Here is a 13768-nt window from a genome sequence, read left to right as displayed (position 1 = left end):
TTAGAGGGAGGGGAGAGAATATTAGAAACATGTGAAGGAATTTGTTAAGTTGGTTGGTCCTAATCAAAGAAGTGGGCTCAAAGGTAGGTACAATGGAAGAACAGCTCAGTTCCATGCTGAGCTCAAAATTGAATGTTGTGTATGTTTTGATCGGGGTCACGATTGGGGGGACATGTAAATGGAAGAATCTGAGATAGTTGCTGAAGATGGATGTTCAGAGTTTGACAGGGGAAGGTCAAGATATTGTCAGTGAATGGTAAAGGGTGAGATTTGAGGAAATGATGAGTTCAGAGAGAAGAGAAAGGAAAGAAGATCTAGATTGGTGTTGTACCTGTGAGTTAGTGCAACTTGCAATTTTTTGCATCTGAAAGGAAATGAAAAGATTTTTTTTGACCCACCTAATGAGGCAGAAGATGAATTATGGATCAGGACAGCTTTGAGATAGAAAGAGTTCATGTTTCCTAAAGGGCAGAGTGTGACTGTTCATGTGTGCAACATGCATTGAGAATGCATCTGTAATGCAGTAAGATCAGTGTTTTGAAGAGGTCTGAGTATCTTGGATGTATCTGTGATTCTTACAAGAAGAGTAGAGATTAAGTTGGAATCCATCAAGTTGGAATAAATTGAAGCTGAAGGCAATTGCTGAAGTGGTCTTCTTGAGCTATCTGATAAACAGTAAAGCAAATTGAAAGCAGAGGAACAAGGTAGAAGAGACTATTGGAAGTCCCGTTGGAAAGAAGAGTGAAATTTCTTCAAGGCAGATATTCCTAGATGAGAAATGGCAATGATTTGAACATTAATCCAAAAGCATAATAATGCAGATGCTAGAAGTTTGCAATTTTAAAAAGTGGCAAATACTCAGCAGGTCCAGCACCACTTGAGGAGAGAATTTTGAGGACAGCACAGTGGTTAGCACTGCTGCCTCATAGAACTATTGATTCTAACTACAGGCAATGTCTGTATGGCGTTTGCACATTGTCCCGTGTCTGCATGAGTTTCCTCCGGGTGCTCCAGTTTCCTCCTACAGTCCAAAGATGCCTGGGTTAGGTGGATTGCCCATTCTAAATTGCCTATAGTTTCCAGGGATGTATAGCCTAGGTGGATTAGCTTTGCGAAATGAAGAGTTAAAGGGATAGGGTAGGAATTTGGGTTTGAATGGGATGGTCTTTGGAGAGTTAGTGACTTGATAAGCCACATGGCCTGCTTCCACACTGTGGAGGTTCTATGAAAGCATTACATTTAAGGCAGATGTCCTTTCATCAGGACACCTCCTCAAGATAGCACCCTGTATATGATACTGACTCTCCATTTTGTTTCTCTAAAATTGTAAATACCTTCGCACTTTCCCTTTATTAAATTGCATGTGCCGTGTAGCTTCCTATTGCTGTAGTCTACTGAGGTCTTCTATTATCGTGCTCAATATTTATAATTTTGCCAAGTTTTGCAACGCCACAAACTTTTATACACTAACAGCCTCATTGAACTGGTGTCTGGTGGCATTGCAACTCAAATTGGTGCTGTGGATGCACATTTGGAACTCTATGGTACTCATACTGACAAACACAATTGCTAATATACAATCCCAGTTTTCATTCACTGTTCTTAATTTTCATTAATAAATAAAATTATGTTTACGAAAAGATTCATTGACTCCTATATTGGTGTGCCAGCCAAGGCTTTTATATGCTCAAGTTGTGAAGCTTGAATGATATAGGCCAGGAGGTCTAGTTGATTCAAACTAAATAGTTTTAATTGTCTTCTATAGTTCTCGAAATGTTTGTGTTTGTGAATTGTATTTTGTGCATTTATGGTTTTATGCTTCATATATACTGAATTAGAAACCATTTCAAAATGAGTGAACAGTTGAAAGATACTGTAAAATGTCATGCTTCTAAATTTTGTGATCCTTTCATGGAAAGGTTCAAGGTGAGGGCTGTACTGAAAAGCATTTTTAAGTTAAAGTTTGCATTTGAAGAATTAAATTCCCAGGAAAGTAGATTGTTGAGATATATTTTAAGTCTCAAATATGTTGTGTAGACTAGCATCCCACCAACAATAAAATATGATTTGACATTTTCGCATCTACTTGCATCAGATGCTGTGACAGCCCTATTCACTTGAACTCTGGGGAGGTCATTGCTGAGTTTGGCTGGTGAACTCCATGCTTAGTAGGGGTTGTGAATAATCAGGTTTGACTTGAAGCAGAATCTGAAGTGAGGACAAAGGGACAAGGCGTTGGACAACAAAACCCTGAGGAAATCAGGAAACCTTAGAAAGACGAGCTTCTGCCCTCAGAACTTGTCTGATTTCGTCAAGTTAGACAACCCTACGCATTCACTGTTTTGAGGTTGTTACAATGAAACAAAACTGCATCAATTGAACTGAACAACTCTGATCATACATGCTGCTCTATATATTTCACTTCACTTTGGAATAAGTCATTCTAGCTAAAGTTCATCACATGTATAAAGATAATAAACAAATACATGCAAAAATGACAGAACTATTCAAATAGTAGCAAAGTACTACGGATGTTAGAGATCTGAAGTGGAAACAGAAAATGCTGCAGAAACTCAGCATATCTGGCAGCAACTGTGGAGAGAGAAACAAAGTTAACTTTTCAAGTCCAATATGACTCTTCTTTTGGAATAGTTCTACAGTTGTTCAGGTTAATGTGAGTCACTAAATAAAGTCCAACAAAAGGACCCAGGTGAACACAAATTCAATGATGGCGTCGAATATACAAGATTCATACTGGATTTGAAACGTGAACATTGGTTCTTTCTCCATTAATGCTGCTAGATCTGCTGAGTTTCTTCAGGACCTTCTGTTTCAAGTTATTTAATTTTTATCACAGAAGTATTCTAATGTTTCTTGAGTTTAGATATAGAGCAAGAGTTTAGATATAGAGCAAGATGGGCGGCACGGTGGCACAGTGGTTAGCACTGCTGCCTCACAGCGCCTGAGACCCGGGTTCAATTCCTGCCTCAGGCGACTGACTGGCAGTGTGGAGTTTGCACGTTCTCCCCGTGTCTGCGTGGGTTTCCTCCGGGTGCTCCGGTTTCCTTCCACAGTCCAAAGATGTGCAGGTCAGGTGAATTGGCCATGCTAAATTGCCCGTAGTGTTAGGTAAGGGGTAAATGTAGAGGTATGGGTGGGTTGCGCTTCGGTGGACTTGTTGGGCCGAAGGGCCTGTTTCCACGCTGTAATGTAATGTAATCTAATCTGAGTCAGTTCTCATAAAGATAAAATGTGCAAATTGACCAAGGGTGACCAAGGGAACCTGAGAAGCCATCTATGGCAAGTTTGAAGTGCCATTCAATTAAAAATTAAACATTAAATAAAATCACCAATTAAAAGTGAATTATAAATTTATTAATGTAATGTTTCAGGAACACTTTAGTTTTTAATTTAACAGTCTTCAGCACAGATGATTTGTCAGTTTGAAAGGCTGCATACATTCATAATTTTTGATTTTATTTTTTTCCACTACAGTAAAGCAGTGATGGATCTCTTGATTGATCTGTGCAGCCAATATCATTTAAATCCAACTCATCACACTCTTGAACTGCAATCCAGAGAGACGTGCAAACCATTGGGCTTCAAGCCAAATACTCCAGTCGGAGTTTTGGATATAGACAAAGTGCTCATAAAGCAGAAAGTTATTGAGGAGAAGCCAAGACGACCCCCACCTGTAGTGCCTGAAGTAGGTAAAAAATCAGAAGCATTGTTGTATGTAATTTTCACAAACCCTTTTATATTAATTGTGCCATTATTCGAATGATTCAGTGCACCCAAAATGTGATGCTCAATTAACTTGCTGCGCTAGACACTTTAATGTTTATCTCTATTTACCAAAATATTCACAAAATTGCATAGCAATGTGGCGAAGGAGGTTCAAAAGGTTAGGAAACAATAACTTGTGCACATTTGATGGGGCTTAGAAATGAAGGATGATGGATGAGCTTGAATAGATTTTGAGAATTTTTATAATTTATGAATGCTGCTTCATTTATCCGATTGGTGGATAACATATTTTGATACATGGTTTAAATTTATTGTACAACGAATATATGTGTACTTTATTGTGTTCTATGCGCAAAGTTCTTGAAAATGTCTTCATGATAGAATGTCAAAAGCTAATAAAATTACAAAATTACCAGTGGTTAAATGAAACATTTATCTATTCTGGTGGACACGTTGTTATCCTTAATCTAATTTGTTTACAATTACAGAAAACTGTGAGGTTGGTGGTGAATTTCCACAAGACACAAAAAACTGTGGTACGCGTCAGTCCATTTGTACCCTTGCAAGATCTGCTGCCAGTTATATGTGAGAAATGTGACTTCAGTTCAGATCACCTTGAACTTCTGAGAGAAAACATCAGAAGGGAAAAGGTAGATCTTTCAAAATCGTTAAATGATTTGGAAACCCGGGAATTGTATGCTCTGGATACGAGCAGAGGTGAGTTTGTCCAGAAACAGCATATGTTGTTACTGGCCAAGTCAGATCCCAGTCATGAACCTATCTTGATTTTGTTTTGATTTTAACAAAGTTGTCTCTCATTAAAGACAAGCACACAATGCTGCAGATTTTGCTTTAATAAGAACAGCATGGAAGTATATTATAAAAGGAACTAAAAGAAAGTATAATAATCAAATACTTGCAATGCACATTGAAAGATTTTAAATGCACCGTGGAAGTATAATTGCAATAATCTCAAAACACTCCTTTATAAATTGAAAAAAAAACAAAGTAGCTTTTGTATAGTGCCCAAATCACCACCGGTGCAGTCTCAAAACAACATTCCTAGTGCAGTACAGTGCTCAAAACACCATTCGTATTCTGTTCAAACCAGTATCCCTGTATCTAACATTTCAGTAGGTTGAAGTCACTGGGGACTTCAATTTTTAAGCTTGAACTGCAATTGCTTCTTCCTGGAACTATCATACACTTAAGATTCACTGCATTCAGCTTAAATAATTATTTATAGATATTTAATCTGGTCTGAAACTAAAACAAACACTTCACTCTAAGGACCTATCTCACTATATCCTCTTCTCAAGAGCACTGCCCTATGCAGCCAAGGTCTTCATAAGATTAAAAAATTACCCAAATTTAAAAGTGAAACTAAAAGTTTCTCCCACACAGCCAAGGGTGTCTCTCTCAAACTCAAATAAAATTGATTCCAGAATTCTTTAACAATCCTTGGAGGTCCTTTTACTTCCCATGTTGGAATACAAGCAATCTGAAATAAACAGAAGTCCATTAGGCAACAAAATCCATCCACTCAACAGCCAGGCTTCAAACGCTATACATTTTTAAAATCACTATATTTACAAAAATACTTACAAGTTAATTATTAACGTCAAACTCATAGAAAAACCCACCAATTACTAGCTCAAACCCAAAAATCCAACTTACAGCAACTAACATTAAAAGTTACATTTATACATCACTGTTTACATCACATTAATTATTATTGTATTAAAATCAGGGTGTTTCTATCTTGAAAGACACAATATACTTTGTTAAGCCACAGGATTTGTTCCATTGGAGAAATTTGTGACTGCATGTTAAAAAAAATTGTGTAGCTAACATCTGATATAATGCAATATTATAGAATTGGACTCTACGCGCCACGTGACACGGCATTATTAAGACATTTGCTATTTGCGGAAATACTTCAGAAGTGAAAGACAATTTGTGTGTTAGAGTTCTGCAATTCAGTTTCTTAAAATTCACTTGCTTGTCTGCATATTTAATGTATGAGGGAAAAAGAAGCCAATGCCAGAACTACTCAGCTAGAGTTTTGAATTTTGAGCACTTATCCAAGATATTCAGTTTGGAAACTCTTTACAAGCTCTTCACTACTGGATTATTTTTATTAAAAAAAAACTAGAAGCATAGTTGCATCTTTAATTCAAATGAACTGTTGCTTTCACTGAATGTAGTTTACTTTAATATTCCCATTAAGCTGTGCACACACAAAAGTTTGCAGCAATTGTTTAAGTACTGTATTGCAGTCTGCTCTCAAATTACCTCCTAAAAGATTCCATGTGCGTTTTGGAAAAGAACCATTTATCTGCATTGATGTAAACAGATTTCATGCAGCAAATACATTTTTGAGGATTCAATTATTTACAGTCTTATTTCAAATTATATCTATTTCTGAATAGGTTGTAGATGATTTTTAATACTTTACCCCTGGCCCCACCAGTGCATAACTAAATTATACTATGACATAAACAAGAACCTTGAGAAAGAAAGAACTTGAATTTCTGTAATCCAGAATATTTTCTATTTAATTATTGTCTTATAGGTTGATATAAAATACAGCCAGTATTTTCAAGATTAATTTTTTTTGCAGTTTTATATGATTATGGTAGATATCTGTGACTTTAAAGCTCACTTAAGTAGACAATTGATGATTTCAATAAATTCAATTTTTTATTTTTTTTTGTTAATACTGTGCCTTTTTTGCAGTCTCAAACACATCCTGTGGCTTCAGTTCTGAGTTAAAACAATATAATGTACTTTTGGAGCTGTTTCTCCATTTGCTGTTTTGCTGTGGCAGATTGTTACAATTCCAGACAGAATACTCCAAAATCACTAAGCTTCTGGTGAAGGTGATGAACAGGCAGCCCTCCTTCATTCATCTGTCTCCTCAGCTGGTCACAATAGAATAAATTTTAAAAGCTTTCTTTCCCTTGTGGATACCTTTCTTCAAGACCAAATGAATTTTTGTTTCAAAAGGTAGTCATGATTTGGAGGTGCCGGGGTGTTGGACCGGGGTGAACAAAGTTAAAAATCACACAACATCAAGTTATAGTCCAACAGGTTTATTTGGAAGCTAGTGCTTTGAAATAAACCTGTTGGGCTGTAACCTGGTGTGTGATTTTTAACTTTGTTTTAAAAGGAACCAAATAAACCAGGCTAAAGAAGTATAAACGTAATACACCCACACATCAGGAATAAACTGTGAGTCCGAAAGAAAAGCTTAAAAATATTGATATCAGCGTGTCTGAGTCATTTGTGAAGAATAGACGGTAGAATATTGTGGCCGTTACACTGGATGATATTAGTAGTGTTGACATTGATAATTGAACAGTTGATTCTGAGATTCTTGTCTTTGCGCATCATTGAAATTCTTTTCTCCTGGTTCCTTTAAATGATGACTGGCGGAACTCAAATTGAAGAAGACTCTTTTCCCTTTCTTTACCTGCAATGTAGGGATGCTAATGGCTGTTTTACTATCTTTACTTTCACGGCACATTAGTAAAAATTCTAGAGGTCTCAAACATGCACATACCAACAGTTGTGTTGTCATTATGCCTTTTTTTGTATATCATCCTGCTGATAGAGGGGTGAATAGTCAGCCTCTCATTATCTCCTCCTTTGGAGTCTTTCTGTTTGAAGTTTTCCCTGACTCTGTACAGGTGTGACATTTCTTGGAGAAAGTGAGGACTGCAGATGCTGGAGATCAGAGCTTAAAAATGTGTTGCTGGAAAAGCGCAGCAGGTCAGGTAGCATCAAAGGAACAGGAGAATCGACGTTTCGGACATAAGCCCTTCTTCAGGAATGACATTTCTTGGGCCCACACTGCACTCTGCAAGATTGTCCTCTTATTAAAAAAAAACTCATGCTGAAATTAAAAGCCCAATATCTCCATAAGCCCTTTGGGGTTTTGACTCATCGTAATGACACAGATCTAGAATAAGTCTCCCATTGTGAAAATCAAAAACTTGATGACTGTTACTGGATGTGAAAAGGAATGATAACTTACATTAGTTTTACTCACATTAACTCAAGAGTTTTAATACAATGCTCACATTAAATTCTTATGATTTTGTAATCTTGCAAGATAATGCAAAATAATTTACTATTGTTAAGGGTGTATGACACTAAACCAAAACTGTGCTGAAAATGATCTTTTCCAGCTCGCAGCTTACCTTCCCTGTCTCTTCTACCTTGAACAATTAAGGAGCTCATGAACTTCTTTGTCATCAAGTTTGAGGCCATTTGTCCAGCTGCCTCTGCTGTTTCCTTTCTTTTTCCAACTATAGTAATCCAAGCTTTATTTAACATGCCCCACTGTCCTTACCCTAATCTCACATCTTAATGACTCTGTCTCCACTGATATTGCCTCTATTGCCTTGCAACACTGCTGTCATTACCTTTCTCCTAAAACAAACAAATCCTTGAACTCCTCTGTTGTTGCAGTCTTGTGCTCCATCTCAGTCCTCTCTGTAATGTATCCTGATTAACAACAACAACAACTTTTGTTTATATGGAATGTTCAAAGTAGTTAAATGTCCCAAGGTGCTTCACAGAAATGGTATTGAATACAATTCGACACCACACCATATGGTTGGTTATCAAAAGCTGACAGTTGCCATGGATCCTCAGTGGCATTTCTTGATCTTTGGTGGTTGTCTGTCATCTGTCTCTCCCCTCTGTTGTATGGAATATTTTAATGCAAGACAGAGAACAAAATGTCAGTGATTATGGGTGGAATTTTCCAGACCCTGAAGGCAAAGAAAGAGGTGGGAGGTCTTGAAAATGAGGTGGACTGTCATTGCGACTGATATTGGATACTCTTTCACTTCGGTGCTAATAAGTTTGTGGTAGGAAGACACATGGCACAACTTTCTGTACTGCCTGTGCTTGTCCCTTAACTGGTCAGTTAACAACTACCTGACGGCCCCTCCAACCTGGGCTACAACTTTTCAGCACTCTGCAGGACCACTGACAGGTAGCCTCTCTGATCACAGGCCAACAAGTGAGGATCATTTCCTGACACTAGCTCATCTGGTAAAGCCATTGGGTTAACCATTTTACAAATACCTCTTCCTGTTTTGGTTAAAATAGCAGTGGGGGTAACATGAGATAGTCAAGTGACCATTAAGTGGCCACTTAAGGGGCTCAGTTGGTCCAAGGGCTGTTCAACACATCAACTAACCCTTTGGAAAGTCAGAAAAAACAGGTAAGAATTGGTAAAGCCAGACTGTATTTTACAATACACCCCTGCCGTCTCCTTGCAGTCAGGGGAGGTGTGTCATAAAATTCCAATATCCAGAGAAGCCAAGGATACAGATGCTCAGTAAGAAGCTCCCGAGGAAGAGGCCATCTTGAAATTGTCTACTGTAAGTGAGTTGATTGTGGTCAAATAACCTCAACAGAGATCTGGCCTGTGTGATAAATCTTCAACCTTTAGAGAGCCAGAACTCTTGCAATGTGATAATTCTGGATTTCCAACACAAATTCATTTGCTCGGAATCCGTGGAGATTCTGAAAATGGATTGACAGATTGCCTGATCAGAAAGAAGCGGTAGGTAGTGTCTGTGCTAGGAACATCATTCTATACCAGTGATCAGTGTCAACAAGTCTACTGTTTTTACTTTATATTCATGACCTAGATTTAGAGCTAGATACAGTCCGGTTAAAATCATGAAGTGAATGAATGGAGAAGTGCATTGGAATCTTAGACAACTGAAAATGAATCTGTGGAAAAGCCTATCGCAGATTAATTTTTTTGGGGTATAGGTATAAATTTTGTGCACATTGAGAGACATAAATTGGCAACATGCATTTAATATGATTGAAATTACCAGGGTTGAAGTTGAAGAAAGCTAGAAATGGTAACAGTTCAGTGGGCAGCAACAATGTACTAAACAAATAGGAAGCTAAACTGTACAGTTGAACAGTTTGTACATGCAAGATGATATAATGTTCAAGTTGAGCAGAGTCATTGTCAGTTTGCAACTTCAAGACTGCTTCCATTTACATTCAGAAGTCTTCAAAGGTTGGAAGTGCCAGTGAGCCAAGAGGTTAATGACTCTTGTCTGTAAAGTGAACTATAAGGCAACAATAGAGAAGCTTGGGATTTTTAACGATGAAAGGTGATGAAACGAAGCCTTCAAGGAGTGTACCTACTGGTAAAACAAAGAATATCTGCAAAATCTGCACTGACTTTTACTAGGTCTCTACAAAGATGAGCTGTAAGGTAAAATAGAAGTGAAAGCACTGAAGAGGGAATTCTGATGTGTCCTGACTGCAATGGTATATTCGTAGGGCAGGAACATCAGCAACGTGGCTGTCTACCTGGTGGCTAATTATATTAATCAAGTGCTTGATTAAAGACCACTTTCTGCCATTTATCAGCACTTGCTGTGTTTGGTGAGACCCTGGAGGCTCTCCATGTGTATTTTGGTACAGGGAGGATGTGAGGAGGGGTGGCTCATTTATGACTGGTTTTGGGAGAGATTATTATTGTGAGCTAAGTGGCCATACTCCGACAAATCACTTAGGTGAACCACAATTGTGTGTCAATAACAGAACACAGGGCTGAAATTTACAGGACAGTGTATTCCCAGCCTTCTTTCTAATAGGTTGCCTTCCACGGCAAAGAAACAAATGTATTCTAGCCGTAATTGATCTTAATATAATGGAAGTGCATCTTCTGTGCCTCAAAGACAATAATTTCCACCTTAGGTAGTTCTGAAGAGAATCATATTGGTCTTGAAATGTTAACTTTATTTCCTTTTCTACAGATGCTGGCAAACCTGCTAAGTTTCTCCAGCATTTTTTGTTTTTATTTCAGAGAGTTGTTGGCCAGTCAGAACCCAGCAGCTGTCCAGTACTGGGAGAATGGCAGCACCAGAAGTGACCACTGCCAGTATGTATTTGGGCGTTGAAGGAGCAAGCTGTATTGGATTGTGATTTTGTAAATGGTTGCAAGCTGGAAAACCTTGGTGTGGAAGTGATGGGTGAACCAGTTTTAAGAAGTTGTTGGAAGATGGTGAACTTATTAACCTTGGGGTGGACTTAGGAAGGGTGGACCTTCCCTCATCAGCTCATACAGCTTTGGAGTGAGGTATCATCCGAGAGCCATACTCCTCCTCATTGTAGTCAAAAGATGGAAAACTGAAGATCTGTGTCAATTACCAGGCACTCACTGTGGAGACTCATAATTATACTTAGTCTTGACCTAGGATTGAGGAAGAATTGCAAGTTCTCAAAGGTACAAAATATTTATGCAGTCTCAATTTAACCCATGGTTATAAGCTACCCATCATTGAACAAGAAACTAAAGAAATGGCATTCCAATCAAGCACCATGGGACGTTGTAAATGCACAAGAATGCTGTTGGGGTTCTTTAATGCCCCACTACCTTTATATGTGTGATGAATAAATTAGTTTCCTGTCCTTTCTTGTATATTTGGATGATATACTCATCTTTGGCTTGATATTCAAGATCACATAGGCCATTCCCACCAGTGATAAAAAGTCCTCAATTATAACCAAAGGGTTAGTGAGTGATTGAATTGTCCATTTTGGTGTTCATGTCAGATTCATAGTGATTGGAGGTGCAACTTTAAGAACTAGATCCTACAGGAACTTTACAAAGTCTTTGGCCTTTCTAAGAGCCACAGCACCCATATCACCATATCATCCAGAGGGTAACAGATAGTGTGAATGATTCAACCATGCTCTGCATGACTGTCTGCGCACCTTACCTTCTAAGAGTAAACAAAAGTAGCCTGAGAGCTTTCAAGAGCTGATTTATGCTTATAATAGCAGCTCAAACTCATTCATGGACTCTCCTCCACACTACCCCTCCTTGGATAAGATTCTGTGGAACATCTTCTTGACCTCACCACATTTTCTGAAGGAGGAAAATAGGTGAATAGCCAAGCATCACATTTGGCTGATCCAGGCATTCATATTGGTATACAAGAGGACAGAGAAGGAAGCAGTAAGAAGAAAAGCATTGAGCAATTGCAAGTTTGATAGGACTGCCCTTCCAATCAATGCAAGGGTATTATTCTAAAATTGGAATATCAGGGGTCGAAATAAGATACAGGATGTGTTGGACCCTGAACATGATGGAGTCACCAAAGTTCTGGACACTGGTGATCACACTTATGTTGTTGAATTGGTAGCAAGAGGGTAGCCTGAGAGAGAGGAGTTGGTTCTGGTTCAGGAGAACAAGCGCTTACTCAGGGCATTGTACAACCTGAAGTGTTGGTGAGTGATTTCTTGTGTGAGTGGAGTTGTATGGTGGTAAGAAATCTGAGCGTGACTGTTGTGTTTTGAGTCTAAGCGGTTGATCCGTTGTGGGGAGGCCTACTGTTACCCTGGAAAACTGCACAGGCCTGGCGGGTTGGAGGTGGAAACTGAAGCAACAACTTCAGCTGATAATGTGGCTCCTGGAGCCCAAAGAGACTGAGAAGGTTTTCTTAAACTTAGGCTGGATATCACCTCAACCCTTGTCATTTATCCAGATAGGCGATACAAGAAGAGAACACTACCACTACTGTGGACTCAAACATACTAGCCATCATGGTGTTATTGAACCTGGTAAACATGTAAGTGCTTAGCAAATAGTCACTGTGTGTCTCATGTATTTGTTGGGATGGCATGTTTCAAGGAGAAAGGTCATAGAGTTTTTAAAGCACAGAAAGAGACCCTTCCGCCATTGTGTCTGTGCCAGTGTTCAAACATCCATCCATTCTAATGCCATTTTCCAGCACTTGGCATGTAGCCTTGAAAGCTATGGCGTTTCAAGCATTCATCTAAATATTTCTTAAATACCTTGAAGATTCCACCTCTACTTCACTTTTAGGTAGTAAGTTCCAGATACCCATCACCCTCTGTGTGAAAAATGTTTTCGCAAATCTCCTCTAAACCTCCTGCTTTTTATATTAACAAGGCTGCTGGTTGTTGACCCCTCCAATAAGGGGAAAGTTTTTTCCCTAACTACCTGGTCTATGCCCCTTAGAGTTTGGTATACCTTACTCAGATCCCACCTTAGCCTTCTGTGCTTGAAGGAAAACAATCTTAGACCATCTTATCTCTTCATAGCTGAATTGCTGTCGGTCAGGCAACATCCTGGTGAATCTCCTCTGCACCCTGTCATGTAATCAGATCCATTTTATAATGTGGTGACCATAACTACACTTGGTACTCCAGCTGTGCCAACATAATGTTATATACAGCTCCATCATTACCACCTTGCTCTTGTATTCACTGCCTTGACAAATAAAGGTAAGTATCCCATATGCCATACACAGCAAGGTCCCTCTGATCCTGTGGACTTCCTAGGATGTTGCCATTCAATGTGAACTCCTTTGCCTTGATAGTTCTCCTAAAATGGATTACTTCACATTTTTTAGGACTAAATTCCAGTTGCTGTTCAACCCATACATATCAATCTGTGGTTTAAGGGTTTCCTCCTCGCTATTTACCATACCACCAATTTTCGTGGCATCTGCAAATGTACTGATCATACCTCCCACATTCCTATCTAGATTATTATGTACATAATAAACAACAAGGAATCAGCACCGAACTCTTTCATATGCCAGTGAACAGAAGCTTCCATTGACAAAAGCGCCATTTGAACATCACCTTCTGCTTCCCACCTAAAATTAGTTGTGTCGTGTGTAACAGAATAGCAGGTGGTGATGGTGAGGGAGGATGTCGAGTGAGGTGACCTCCAGCAGCAAATGATCACAGTGAGGGAGTGTAGCTGGAGCAATCAAATGGACCCTTTGTGGAAACATGGGTGTCCATAGGAGAAGATGTGCTGATGGGAAGAAAGAGCAGATGGATAGTATAAACCACAGACTTCATTCCAAGTAAATACTGTAAATACACCTTGTTTAACCTTAATTTCCTCTCATGTTTATAATAACCTGATGCCAGTAGAATAAAGAATCTCAATGTTACGACCCTCTGCATATTCAATTCCCATGTTACAGAG

The 13768-nt window shown here is 38.8% G+C and overlaps 1 protein-coding gene across 11 annotated transcripts in view; it reads left to right on the top strand.

Annotated features, from left to right (window-relative positions):
- cobl (cordon-bleu WH2 repeat protein) overlaps positions 1 to 13768 on the top strand; it is a 374039-nt gene that overhangs the window by 149361 nt on the left and 210910 nt on the right. For 10 of the 11 annotated variants that reach the window (XM_043690114.2, XM_043690115.2, XM_043690116.2 and 7 more), the window contains 2 exons: positions 3496 to 3706; positions 4236 to 4464. In XM_043690114.2, coding sequence (XP_043546049.2) covers positions 3496 to 3706; positions 4236 to 4464 — 440 coding nt within the window. Of the gene's footprint in view, positions 1 to 3495; positions 3707 to 4235; positions 4465 to 12350; positions 12372 to 13768 lie in introns of those variants that run through there. The other variant, XM_087987213.1, reaches the window with a different exon arrangement.

This window comes from Chiloscyllium plagiosum, unplaced genomic scaffold (genome assembly GCF_037043375.1).
Source record: "Chiloscyllium plagiosum isolate Xiang-an unplaced genomic scaffold, Cpla_swu_hap1 HiC_scaffold_5, whole genome shotgun sequence".
Lineage (NCBI taxonomy): Eukaryota > Metazoa > Chordata > Chondrichthyes > Orectolobiformes > Hemiscylliidae > Chiloscyllium > Chiloscyllium plagiosum.
Note: the sequence above shows the minus strand (reverse complement) of the source record. Positions and strands in the feature narration are given on the sequence as shown.